At 39.6% G+C, this 14,271-nt stretch overlaps 2 protein-coding genes across 2 annotated transcripts; both read left to right on the plus strand.

Moving 5' to 3' along the window:
* Positions 1-2,369: 2,369 nt before the first annotated feature.
* On the plus strand, positions 2,370-7,723 carry rpl13 (ribosomal protein L13). Its single transcript, XM_080729453.1, has 6 exons — positions 2,370-2,409; positions 2,872-2,989; positions 4,740-4,881; positions 5,640-5,813; positions 6,768-6,824; positions 7,517-7,723. Exons 2-6 carry the CDS (start codon positions 2,886-2,888, stop codon positions 7,673-7,675), a joined length of 636 nt encoding a protein of 211 aa, XP_080585579.1. The 5' UTR covers positions 2,370-2,409; positions 2,872-2,885; the 3' UTR covers positions 7,676-7,723.
* A 1,397-nt stretch (positions 7,724-9,120) lies between these two features.
* On the plus strand, positions 9,121-13,933 carry bola3 (bolA family member 3). Its single transcript, XM_080729809.1, has 4 exons — positions 9,121-9,253; positions 9,896-10,019; positions 12,596-12,684; positions 13,727-13,933. Exons 1-4 carry the CDS (start codon positions 9,218-9,220, stop codon positions 13,787-13,789), a joined length of 312 nt encoding a protein of 103 aa, XP_080585935.1. The 5' UTR covers positions 9,121-9,217; the 3' UTR covers positions 13,790-13,933.
* Positions 13,934-14,271: the final 338 nt, after the last annotated feature.

Genomic DNA, 14,271 nt, shown 5'->3' on the forward strand with positions numbered 1-14,271 from the left:
TTGAAGTTACAATGGGTTTATATAGGAAGGGGGCTTGTCTGATAAAATGAATACAAAATATCTAAATAATGAATAGAGCAACATAAAAACTGTCTGGGTTGTTCACAAAAGCATGAATAGATGATAAAATGACCCAAATTTATTTTGAAAGTGTGCACATTAGGGTGTTACAAAAAGTAACTAGAGGCAATTCTGTTTTTGTTTTCCATAAGAAATTTCAAAAAATGCATAGTAATAACTATAACAAAATAAGTTTTGGTCTGAAATAAAGTACGAGAGTATTGGCATTGGAGACATTAATATATTTAACAGGACCATAGATCATCTGTGGACTTGTATGTTAATCTACCTAGCCCAACTACACGTGCCGACATGGCAAGCTGCCTCTTGTTTCCATGTGTTAAATCTCGGCCCACCTTGACCTTTGCCCTCAGATAAAGATAGTAAGGGATTGCAGAGTTGCAAGTTGATCAATGATTAATGAAACAGTAGTTTTAAAGTCAGTGAAGTACACTGATCAACACAGTATTTATTATTTTCAGAAATATATGAACCTCTGCTAACCACAATTGTAGTTTTTTTTTTCTGATTAGGCCTCCTGGTTGCATGTAATAATGGACTGTTTTTAAAGCATTATAATCTCATTATAACACTGTATAATTATAGTTATATAAGAACTCATAAATATTCACAGTGTATAAAACTGCTTCTCTCCCACGATTTTGCAACCCATTTTTCACCCAATGCCAATTGCCTAAGCTGTAATCCTTGGCGCTGCTCTCCCTTTGCCAACCTGAGGTGAGCCCCGAACTGAGCTCATGCTTCCTTCAGTGCATGAGGAGTGAGCACACTGCTTCTTATCACCTGACAGGAGGGAGCTTCCCTGGTTGGACGTAGCGCGTAGAAGGAGCACGTTATTCCAACCAGTTCCTTTCCCCTCCATCAGGCGAAGCGACTGGCCAGGGGGAGGCATTATAGAGACCAGGATTACTGCATGTTTTTGTGAGGGTACCTACCCTAGGGCACACAGAACATGCAAACTCCACACAGAAAGGCCCTTTCGCCAACTCCACCTAGGGTGTGGGCGCTGATGACGCGGAGGAGAGAACACGCCCCCAGCGCCCCCGGTGGGAATCGAACCCAGGACCTTCTAGCTCAAGGCCACAGCGCTACCAACTGCCTCTATTAGCTTGCCACCATTGGTGTGTGAATGTGGGAAGTGAGGATGCTCGCATTGACTGTTCGTCCTTCACCTCCCAATGTATGAATGAATGAACCATTGTAAAGCACTTGGAAAAGCTATAACTATAAAAATGCAATTCATTATTATTGTAATTATTATTATTATTATTAAATGTTTTAAAATGTAAATACATAAAAAATGTATTATTCAAATATGTTGAATCATAAATTAAATTGAAATGAAAAGGTGGGTGGACCTTGATTGCTTGAAATATGCTAGAGGACTAGAGCTCAAAAAAGTTTGAGAACCAATGATCTACATTATTCTAATATCCCATGGTTGGTTACCCTGGCTGATTCTGTTCCAACCTTCTATATTCAATTCATGTTAACTGTTACTGATTTGTAACATTTATGACTGAGCAGACAACCAGGCAATCTGGTACATTTCTCCTTGAGATTATTTTCTGTGGCATTTCTTGACCTCTGACTTCCCAGTAACTCACTACAGTGAAGCATCATCTTAGGTCTGCTTTATTGTCCCACCATGTAACAGGATAACATACAGTTTGATAAGTAACTTGAACACTATTATATCAGAGAACACACATGCAGAGACAATGGATGAAATCAAGCATTAATAATGGTCAAACAGCTTCATTGCTAGCTTTAAGTACTCCATAAAGAGCTAGCTGAATAGTAGCAGGACCTACACTTGTACAAATTGCCAGATTATAACCATAAATATTAGTTTAGTTGTAACAGGATCCATATACATTACCTGCGGACACATGACTCTAAGTTTATATTTACACATTTGAAGGACTGACATGGAAAAAAAGCTGCACAGCTTTATCCTTTTCACAGATAAATGTTCATGTATGCATATGTACTGTATGCATTATTAATAAACATGAAATTCAAAATGATGATGTTGTGCCACATGTTCAGTATTTTTACCTCAAAACCTGAGTGTAGCATCAATGTGCAGTGGTGAAAGTTGCATGATCATTGATTGATTGATTTTATCTTAATTTCTGCAAAAAGCCTGCACCTTATGGTGCAGTACCCAAGACCAACAGTGGGAGGGAGCAATACACCAACGGGTATCTAACCCACACCGGAAGAAAATAGAACAAGTCTTCTACCATTGGCTGGCTGACATATATCCCACAAAGCACTGCTTCAGTACTTCCTTTTTCTTTCGGCCATTTTCCGCCCCAGACGGTATGCCTAAATAATCTCTGCTGTTTTTATATAAATCTACCACAATCCTTCAATTTGTCAAAGTATATCCCAGTTATGTTTACTCGTCGCAAAAGTGTACTTTGTCATCTTCACAATAATGTGATTATTGACGCTGACAACTCAAACATAATGCTACGTAGCACCTGAAATTTTAGCGGTGTCTATTCGAAGCATCGTCTTGCTGCTTGGCGTTTGCGTTGCAGTTTCAGATAAACGTGTGTGACATTGTGTATATTAAAATGTGCAACTATATAATTGGCACGCGCTGCTAATAGTAAATGAAGTAAATACTGGGGAGTTTTGTCGTTATGTATCCTAGTTTGTAACTTAGCAATGAATGGCCGACAGTCGACTCTCCGGTAGCTAGTTAGCTATCACAGACTGGTCGCCGGCGGCATGTGAATGAAGTGACACATGTTTACCTGCTGTTTACTCTTCCAGGGAAGTAGGCAACCATGGCCCCCAGCCGAAATGGAATGATCCTGAACCCCCACTTCCACAAAGACTGGCAGAAGAGGGTGCGAACCTGGTTCAACCAGCCAGCAAGGAAGCTCCGCAGGTGGGTGACAGGACTGTTAACTTAGCACAGTGCCAGTGGTTCTCAACTTTTACATTTCAAGGTCTTCCCTTCACTCTGATGGTGTTCAAAGGGACCCGTTATGGTCCATGTGGTTCCATTTGTATACTGTCAGAGCTACAGGCTGTGTAAGGGACAATTTAGACCCCTATAGGAACCTAGAGTCCCTGGAATCAACTTTGAGAACCACTGTGTTAGCCTGCTTGCTAGCTGCGGTTTTGAGAAAGCCACACTTATTTTATTTTTGGAGCTGTGTGAAGCACAGGCTCCCTATACGTGGCTGTGTGGGTCTGTGTGTGTGTCTGTCTGTGTGTGTGTCTGTGTGTATGTAGCCTGAACTTCCTAAACTTCGGCACGCCACTAGTCCCACAGTTTTGCCACCACACACTCGCGCCATATGTCAAATCGACCGGCTTACTCGGGAATCGTGGGCTATTTTCTAAGAGAAAGGTTCTATAGTTTAATTGATATTAATTTATTAGTGAATTAATTTTCCCCATTGACTTATAATGGGAATTGCAAAAACTCACATTCAATTATTTGTCTCTCGCAAACCATAGGGGCTAGAGTTTCAAGACTTGGAGAGGAGGTTCATAATGATTTCAAGGATTAAATAAAAAATAATTGTGTCATTTGGCCGCATGGTGGCGCCATAACACCCCACTTTACGTTTTGGCCTGTAACTCTTGAACCGTAGGTCGGAAAATTAAAAATATTTTTTCCCTGGATTCCTTGGGTCATGACGCATCTCCCCATATAGGCCACGCCCATTTGCGCCATGATAGATTTTCCGCCATCTTGAATTTTCTCCAAAACACACTTTTTGCTCCTTCTCCTACATATTTTCTTCAAATGTCACAAAAATCGGTACACATGATCCACACACACACACACAGCTCCACTTCACACGGGTGTGATTTTTATTTCAAGTACTGATTTTTTGTTTGAAAATGTCTTGACATTTAATCTCAGGGAAATGAGAGCCTAAAAAAATTAGTGTTAGTGTTTTGAGCTAACCTTTTTACTAAATATAAATTCTGACTGAAAAGGCTGACTTATGCTGCATTCACACTGAGAGAAGTCAAGCTGATGGTTTGCTTGGTAATTCAATGTATTATCTATGCAAACCAGCTTTAAAAAATTCCAAGCTTTTTTTCCAGCTTGGAAATTTTAAAAGCTGGTTTGCATAGAGAATACATTGAATTACCAAGCAAACCATTCGCTTGGCTTTTCTGTATGTGAATGAGGCATTAGACATTTTCCATTGGTTCCCATAGATTGAATTGCTCATATCTGTAGACTATTCTGGTGTCCTTATTTTGTATATATATTGCAGCAGTCAGGTGATGACAAATCTCCGGAATCTCTGTACTTCCTTGATGAATACCTTGAACCTATTTTCTGATGACTGTCTGCTCTAATTATCAATTCAAATTCATAACTGTTAAGCCCATGGGCCTGCTTTTTAGAAAGTAAAGTAGGCTGATGACTACACATTGAAATGCAACATGTTACATATAATAAAGTTAGTTGTAGCTTCGCTACTTATAGATATGCTACTTACTGCCCAATATTAGTTGGCTGTTACTATGAGGTCATTTAGTGTGACATAGGCAGAAAGATGCCAGGGTACAGAATGAATCAGTCTATTGGTGTGGCAGGATGTCTGTTGTAAAATAATATTGCTTAGAAGTTGTGGGCTTATTATGAGATGTATTGTTTCGTTTCACAGGCGAAAGGCCCGTCAGGCTAAGGCCCGTCGCATAGCTCCTCGTCCTGTAGCCGGACCCCTGAGGCCACAGGTTAGGTGTCCCACCATCAGGTACCACACCAAGGTTCGTTCTGGTCGTGGTTTCACTCTGGAGGAGCTCAAGGTAATGAGAACTTGATATCTTTATAAATGGACGGAGTTGATTTGAAAGCATGAAAAACAACTTTGTAAATTGAAGTTCTTTTCTATTAATCTAAATATCATGGCCATCCCAGTCCAAGAGTAAGAATCTGTTCCAGGTGCATGTCCCCAGTTAAGTCTATTGTGAACTATCAAACTCATAATTGCATATTTTACTTAGTAATTTTAAGAACTGAAACATGAATTTAGACCACAATTTGTATTTGTTTATTTTAACTAAATATATCTGTAACATACGTCTGGTGTTTTAGTTTTTTTGGGGGGGGGGTTTTCTGCCTTTTATTGATGGTACACGGTGTAGAGAGAAACGGGGAGAGGGTGATGGGGAGTGACACAGCGAAGGTTGTCTGGCTTGGGAATCAAACCTGCAAGTCGCTGTGAGGCTGCATTAGTCTATGTGGTATGTGCCTTAACCACTACTAGGCCAGTTGCAGCCCTGGTGTCCTTATATTTGAAGAATTTTACCTATTGCAGCAGTCAGATGATGACAATTCTCCGGAATCTCTGTACTTCCTTGATGAAAACCTCGAACCCCTATTCTGATGACTGTCTGCTCTAATGATCTATTACAAATCAGATCTTTTAAGCTCACAGGCCTGCTTTTTAGAAGCGGATCAAGTCTGCTTTAATCTTTTTCACAATAATATAAAGAGGGACGTAAAGCCATTATGTTTTTTTTTTTTTTTTTTTTTTACTTAAATGTGCCGTTTGTTCTTGCAGGCGGCTGGCATCAACAAAAAGACAGCCCGTTCCATTGGTATCTCAGTCGACCCTCGCCGTCGTAACAGATCTACAGAGTCTCTGCAGGCCAATACACAACGCCTGAAGGAGTACCGTTCCAAACTCATCCTGTTCCCCAGGAAGGCTGCTGCCCCCAAGAAGGGAGACAGCGCTGTAAGTGTCTGTTTCATGTGTTTGCCTGCTGGGATGACAAGATGACACTTGAATGTTTTTCTTTTGGGATTAGTGTTATGTGGACTGTTATTGGGTGAATTAAATCCACCATGTTACAACGATTAGCCTGTTGAATGACAATCCATGTAAATCACTGCATTGTGCTTCGACAAACTGTGGCCTTACTCTGATGACATGGCATTAACACTAATTACTGTAGTAAAGTGTTCATATGTGGACAAGTTTTTAGAGGGATGTGTAATTGAGACATATTGCCATATTGGTGACATAATGTAGTCTGCACAGCAGGCTCTACAACCATTTGAATTAAGTATAGAGAGCACACAATGCTGAACCGTTTATCCAACAGTATGCACAAAATGGTTCTTTTGGTAAATGGTGCATTTATATAGCATCTATCCAAAGCCCCACATTTTTTTTTAATTACCTTACATTCAACTACTTAATTTGCACACCAGCAAGGAAGGAAACCATGACAGACACCAACCTGCTCATCTGTTGCATTTGGGGGACTTCAACACAAAGCCAGGAGGAGCTTTTGCCCCCCAAAAACACCTTTCAACCTTGCATGTTTTCATCTGGTGTTTTTAAACGTAATGGATAGCTATATAAATGATCTTATTGTAAACTGTCTATACAGGCAGTGCAACTTGTTTACCCTTTTAAACCAACATTTTAAGCTGACAAAGTGACTAATTATTTGATGTGCACAACGATGTACCTTTTAATTAAACATCTCCTGTTGTGTCGCCAGTGTGTATCAGATTTATGTGCAGTCAAGTGATGACAAATTCTCCGGAATCTCTGTACTTAATTGATGATTACCATTTGAACCCTTTCTCTGATGACTGCGCATGTTAAGTGGAGTGGTGGCTACTGCTTTCATAATCATCTGTCGTGCCGTTTTCTAAACCTATATTTTCCCATCTCTAGGAGGAAGAACTCAAGATGGCCACTCAGCTCAAGGGTGCCGTTATGCCCATCAGAAATGTAAGTTGTCATTCATGTTTAATTGTTAAAGAACAACTTTGTTTTTTTACAACAAGGGTTCATATTTTAGATTGTAATTAGAGAAAAGAAAAGATGAGTGTTAAAATGTTTTCATTTGCCACTTTCTATTATTAGTTTAGTATTTTGATTTCAATGGGGCATGTGTACGAGTGGCTAAATTTGTCTCAAGCCAGCAATTTCTTTGTTACTATTTACACCAGCCCAGCCCCCATAAGTCACATCTGCCCATGAAAGATTGCGGTGCATATTGTGGGCTTATTGTGTCTAAAAAGACAGATTTGGCCACTTGCATGCATGTCCAATGCCTGCAAATCAAAACCGTTAAAATCACTAAAATGATGGAAAGAAGTAAATAAAAACATTTTAACACATCTTTTTCCTCTGACTATCTAAAATATGAACCCTTGTTGTAAAAAAATACAAAGTTGTCCTTTAAATGGTATGCTGTGTACATTTTTTTTATCCTTAATAACATTAATTGGTTAAAAATGTAAACCCAAGTGATCCAAAATAAGCTACAGTGTGTACGTAACACATTTTGCGTTTACATTTTTCATCTCCAGATTGCTCTTCTCATTTTACTGAATAGAATTATTGGAAATAGTATGTATTTTATGCTCTATGATGCTCTTATTCTTATTGCTGATCTCCTTGTTTCCCCTCTACTACAGGTACACAAGAAGGAGAAGGCCCGGGTCATCTCTGAGGATGAGAAGAAGTTCAAGGCCTTCGCCAGCCTGCGTATGGCCCGTGCCAATGCTCGTCTCTTTGGCATCCGTGCCAAGAGGGCAAAGGAGGCTGCCGACCAGGATGTTGAGAAGAAGAAATAAAAACCTTAAATCCTATGGAACTTTGCAAAATAAAGTGTACAAAATGATCACTCTGGTCACTATTGTCTTGACTTTATTGTGAAGTTTTCTTTGACCCAGTACTGGATTTATATTAGTTTTCATTGACACTACTGGTGGATTTATGGTTCCAATTTTGTTGCACATTTCTTTGTATAAAATTACTAAAATCACATCAGAAATGCCTGGTCTGTTCTGAACAAACTATTAATGATAACTATCAGAATATATAGTTAACATGTATTGAACAAAGGAATACCACATACTGAGTAATCAGGAAGAAAAAGATGCGTGATAACTTGGTCAATGATGTCTTGGACTGGTAACTGGACTTGCATGCATGTAGATTTTCGTAGAGGTCATGTTTGAGTCAACCAGATAAGCATATTGAACAGCCTTTTTTAATCCTCATTGCTAGTGATTATTTCCAAATTGAGCTATTGTAGTGTATTCCCATTTTGTTGCGATGCATATTGCAAAATCACAATGTAAATTAAAAGTATTGTCAGCCCTACTGCAGAACTCAATTTTAGTTATTTGTTAGGATTTATTTCAAGCACCGTGACTTGCAGTGGTGGGCAGTAACGGTACATTTACTTAAGTACTTGACTTTACTTGAGTATTAAATTGTTTTGATACTTATTACTCTTACTGGAGTCTGGAGTACATTTCCAAGATAAAATATTTTACTTTTAATAGTACATTTCAAGAAAGTCTAAAGTACTGAGTACTTCCAGGTTGGCTGTTTTCTTCCCTAAAATGCAATTGTCCACATTAATTTATTACATTTATTTGTGTAGTTATGGTTCCAGTAATTTGTTTTTATAGGTGTTTCTGCAAGCAAGTCCATGCAGCGTGATTATGGATCCCACTGGGAAAGATGGATGGAAACGGCATAGAGCGCTCGTTTTCACAGTTATTGTCCACGACACTGCAAGCGGCGCGAAGGCCAGCGGACCTTGGTCCTGCTCTTCGCCCCCGAGCGCCGCAGGCGCGAGTGGCCGCGAAGAGCGGGCCAGGGCCGCGCGGCCGGCGGAGCGCCGCGCGAGTTACGAAGCCGTGGTGAATGCAATCGTTCTATTTATGCCCAGGCCGTAAGGCCTGTTACCTGACTTTCGCCAGCATACGCAATGCTGCAAACCATCTGGCGAAAGTCAGGTTATAAGGCCTGGGCAAGCGCACGATAAACGCAATGATAATTGGGGTTTGGTGCACCTCGCGCGGTCCAAGAGACTACAACGGAGCGCTCCCTACGTCCGGTTCAGCCAATCACAAGCTTCAAAATGAGTCCGGGGCGTGGTTATCCATCTTTCCCAGTGGTATCCATAATCACGCGTCAATGCATGCGTCCCTACGTCATATCACTGCGACAGGCCGTCGGTTTGTTTTGGTGAATGCGGTTTTAACGGAGGGCATGACTTTTAAACGGCTGATCAACGGATAGTGGATATTTAATGCGTCGTAATTGAAGTTGCATTACATTATATTGACAGTTTGTGTCGAAAACAGGACGTGACTTCAACTATGATGTCTGTTTCTCGATTTCTTCGCATCAATCAAGTAAATAAGTTTACGATTAACTGTTCAGGACGCACAGACAGACAGCAGATCAATCTGAATCGAACCGTTAACCGTTGCAACTTGTAACGACATCAGTGGTGTAAAGTAGCTAAGTACATTTAGCCTACTTAAATGTTAAGTATACTTTGAGATATTACTTGATCATTTCCAATGTTCAGTACTTTTACTTCTACTCCACTACATCTCAGAGGAAAATATTGTTACTTTTACTCCACTACAATATATGAAAGCTTTAGTTAGGCTACTTACTTTGTAGATTTTGATTATTATTATTACAAAACACACTAACCACTAGTTAGTGTTTAAATAGCAGATCTACAAGCTCACAATGCCTATAGCAATGCGACCCATGCGAGCTTGTCGAATTGTGTGAAATGGGATATTCTGCACAAATTTGAGTACTTTTACTTTTGGTACTTAAAATAAATGTTTATGCCAATACCTTTGTACTTTTACTCAAGTCAATTTTGAATACAGGACTTTTACTTGTAACAGCTAAAGTATTTCCATATTGCAGTATTGATACTTTGACTTAAGTAAAGAATGTGAGTACTTTTTCCACCTCTGCTTTCGTATTAATGTGTTCATTGATTATGTCTGTGTTTGTTTTTTCCATCGAAGGTTGTCCTTTCTAGATGTTTGCAGAGATGTCTGTCTTCACAAACAGATGGAGAAGTTCGCATTGCACAGCTACTGAAAGAGAAGTTTCCTTTAGCCTCATCGCTCAAAGTTGTAGATATTTCAGGTAATGTTTAATGTACGTAGTATTGTGCAAAATAGATGAACACTTCAAGGCATTTCCCTTAATAACAAGTTTGTGGTAATTTTATCATCTGCTCTGGATTTTGTGAGCAACCCAGACAATTTTTAAGTTGCTTGAAGCCTTGAAATATTTAGATATTTGATATTCATTTTATCAGACACGCCCCCTTCCTTCACATTACAGTTTGGCAAAAAGAAAAGCACAAGAAGTACAGTTCTATACGATGAATTGAGTACAAAGGACCCCAATGGAAACAATGTAGCCATTGGCTTTCTTGGATTTCCTCTTAGCAGACCTTGTATTGAACTGTACTTCCTGTGTACTTCCATTGTCCTGTGCTTTTTTTTATGTAATCTAATAGGACTCCCCCTGGGTAGCTACTGGGACTTAATTCAGGACTTGATCAACCCCAGCTGGGTCACCTGATTGAGGGGAATGATGTTGGAGACCTGAAACCCCAATGACTTCAGGCTACATCACTGATGACACGACCCAGGTGCATCCATGTGATGTTTTTACGTTCAATCAATCCATCAATCAAAGTTCCGCTAAAAGGATTACCCCCAAGAAAGCACTGGCTTGTTTCTATTGGTGTCCCATGTATTCAATTCATTGAAAGATTAAGTGAGTAACAATATAAAAATAAAAAAAAGACGTCCCCACTCCCCTCATGTATTAGAAGCACAATATCCGTCACCAGAACCAACGATGTGTGTCATGGTTAAGATGGAGTTTGAATTTAAAATGGATTTGTATAGGAAAGTGAATAGTGAATGTTCTCAAATATCTAAATACCGAATCAAGCAAAACTGTCTGGGGTTCTCACAAAAAGCCTGAGTAGACGATAAAACAAAATGTTTGAAAGTGAAATATCCCTTTAATGCATGCAAAATTGCAAATATGCTTGTATTTGGTTGATGAGGAGCAAAGCAAAATGTCACACTTGACAGCTGTCGTTTCCAAATACTGACAAGCTAATTGTACTCTTGGCCAGTGTATAAAAGTGATATCCAATGGAGTTTATGGTTTTCTTATATTCTCTTGCTCCAGAATGTGTGCTTATGAATGTCCTAATTATATAGTCTAACAATTTACTGGATCTCTAATCTTTAGGCAGTAGAGAATATCTACCTCAAAAGTAACATGCTGCAACCACTTGGGTTAAAACCCCATGGTCTCAAAGAGGAATCCCCTCTGTCCAAGGCAGATATTAGCCTGATCAACGGCCTATCAAAACTATGCTCAAATTTGGATGCCATGGTGAATAAAATAGGACCAGTAAAGATCTACAAAGAATACAACTATTTTCTTCCATAGAGCACCTCTATTCATATTCAGAGCTACTTTGGGTCCCCTTTTCTGTTTTTGAGCTATTGCTTCTTCTTATGATTGGCATTCATTACCTCCTAGCAAATTAGAGACTATGCATAACCCTACGTTTTAACTGTTGGAAACAGCGGCTACTCTGGGGCGATAAAAATCTCCTAGTGCAAGGGTCTTCAACAGGGTGTCAGGGACCCCTAGGGGGTCCTCAGAGTTACTACAGGGGGTGCTCCAAATCTTTGTGTGATAGAAACTTTTTTCTCCTGTTTTATATTAACCACTTGAACCCTAGTGTCCAAATTCTGAGAACTTTAGCAAAAATAGCAGATCTACAAGCTCACAACGCCTCGTGCTGCGAGGCGTTGTGAAGTTGTAGATCGTCTATTTTTGGCAAAGAGCTCTGGTGTATAGGGGAAAAAGAGCAGACTAAGTACAGAGTGAAAGTTTATTAAGTATGGACGGTTCAAGTGATTAAAAATCTGAAAACAAACTGACATGAATCAGAAATACACTGATGATTGTGCTGTCAAACGATGAAGCTATATGGAATCTATAAAAAGGTTGTGGGGGTCCCTGCTTCATCTCTTCATTCATTCTCGCTCAAATAAGGTGTCCTTGGCCTGAAAACATTGAAGACCCCTGTCAGTGGGTCTTCCTGCCGTCATAACCGTACGGCTATCACCGGACAACGTCGTCCAATGATAAAATATTTTCATGTATAATACTTTCGCCTGCTATCGCCAGTACTGAGTAGTTGCCGGGTCCCATTGACAAATAACACACTTCGGAAAATACGGACTGCTGTCGCCCGCTGTTAAAACGTAGGGTTATGCAATGTGTAGCACACAACAAAAGCAGAAGAGGGGACATTTCTATTTTCTAGCCTTTTGTTGCAATGCTTTGTGAGTTTGTAGATCTGCCATTTAATACAGACATTTATGAAAATTAGTTAGAACATAGGGACACCAGGATTAATGTGGTTGACACACATTCTTTTGTTAAATTGTGATAGTATCACACACAAATAGGCCACCATAATTGGCACTACATCTCCCAAAAGGAACGCATGTATTTAATTCAGTCTGACCCGAAGCAAGGATAAAAATCCCCAATGTTGATAAACAATGAATGACCAGAGGGGGATATCAAAACGGAGGCATGGAATTCCCCCAGGCATGAAGTTATGCTCTTGTCATGTAATCCTTGATGCTTATCTGGTCCTGTGCTGTCCTTAGGTGGATGTGGTGCCATGTATGAGATCCATATAGAATCTGATGAGTTCAAAGGGAAAAGAACCATTCAACAACATCAACTGGTCAATCAGGTAAACTCATCACAAAACATAGCCCAGTGTATTACCTCTGTCGACAAAGCATGAAAAGAACGGTCACCAGCACTTTCACCTAAAACGTATTCGCCTAAACACATTGGATCCTTTGGCCTGGCACTTTCGCCATGGAGGAGAGTCTTTTCACCGCCGTTGAAGAGCCATTTCGCCTAAATGTTCTAGGGTCCGTCTTTTTTATCCATTTGGCCTTAATTGTCCTTAAAATGTCGGATGTCTTTAACTAGGCAACGATGACACTCAGTGCAGCGCACTGGCCGGGCTGCCACGCTGTGGGCAGACAGACAGACAGGTAGACAGACAGACAGAATTTGACACAGAGCAAAGGAGAGCCACCATAACCAGATATGGAAAGTTTATGCTTACGGAAGGACTGCGCGCCTCCCATAAGAACAATTTTGCTGCATAACCTATATATTTTACAAACCATAAAACACCATAAAGCATAGCAGCAGTATGATAGTCTTCCAAATCAAATGCTATGATGTATATCGGGACATGACCTATTTGTGCAGTGCACGTACAAATTAATTATTTGGACGCACCTGATTCCAATAGCTCTAATCTGTATGTATTGATGTGATTACTATGGAGTGCATTGGATAGCCGTGTGTAATGGTCACCGTTTGACAGGTAACACCACTGTCACAGTTACTATAATATTTAAATGACAAAGGGATAATATGAAAACATGGACAGTCTGACAGCAGAATTGAGGGTAGCCTATATGGCAAAATGGCTCTTGAACGGCGGTGAAAAGACTCGCCTCCACGGCGAAAGTGCCTGGCGAAAGGACCAAATGTATTTAGGCAAATACGTTTTAGGCGAATCTGCCTGACACCAAAAGAACACATTGCATGTTGTTTGCATTTGGTGAACTGATCATTTTGACTGGTTCTAGTCATAATTCATTCTTTAACAGTATACATGCAAATTGATAATTGATTAATTGACTTATTATTGTTGTTATTATTATTTATTATTATAAAATGTAACAACTAGAATATTTTCTCACCCACAGGCACTCAAGGACGAGATCCAAGGAATGCATGGATTGCGAATATTCACAGATGTTCCAAAATAATAGACATTTGTCTTCTATTATTGACTGTTGAGCCACAGCTCTTTCCTTACGCACAAACCAAATAGAATGTACAATTGTATGTGGTGATATTAAGTATTGATTGAATTTCATGTTAATTGCTATTGCCCCGAGGATCATAGTATTGCTGCCAGGTCTGTATTTTACAGACAGAAGTCAATTGTGTAATAAAATGTTAAGATTATTTTACTTTCTAAATTTGTATTTTATTCTGTGAGATATCTGAAAGCTCCAAGGACAATGAGTGAGACATGAGACAATGAGGGGTCAAGTTGGGTAGGGTTCCTATGGACAAAGCTTTGCATGAACATGTCGTATAATATGTAACACTGTTAATGTTATGTTAACCTGCAATTATTGTTAGGATGAGAAGACAATTTGTATACAACCTTTTGTTTGTTTGATTTTATATAATTTTGCCATCTCTCAATCTCACATGGTCAGCACAAATGTCTACATGTAGG

This window comes from Nannobrachium achirus (assembly GCF_963921795.1).
Source record: "Nannobrachium achirus genome assembly, chromosome: 7".
Lineage (NCBI taxonomy): Eukaryota > Metazoa > Chordata > Actinopteri > Myctophiformes > Myctophidae > Nannobrachium > Nannobrachium achirus.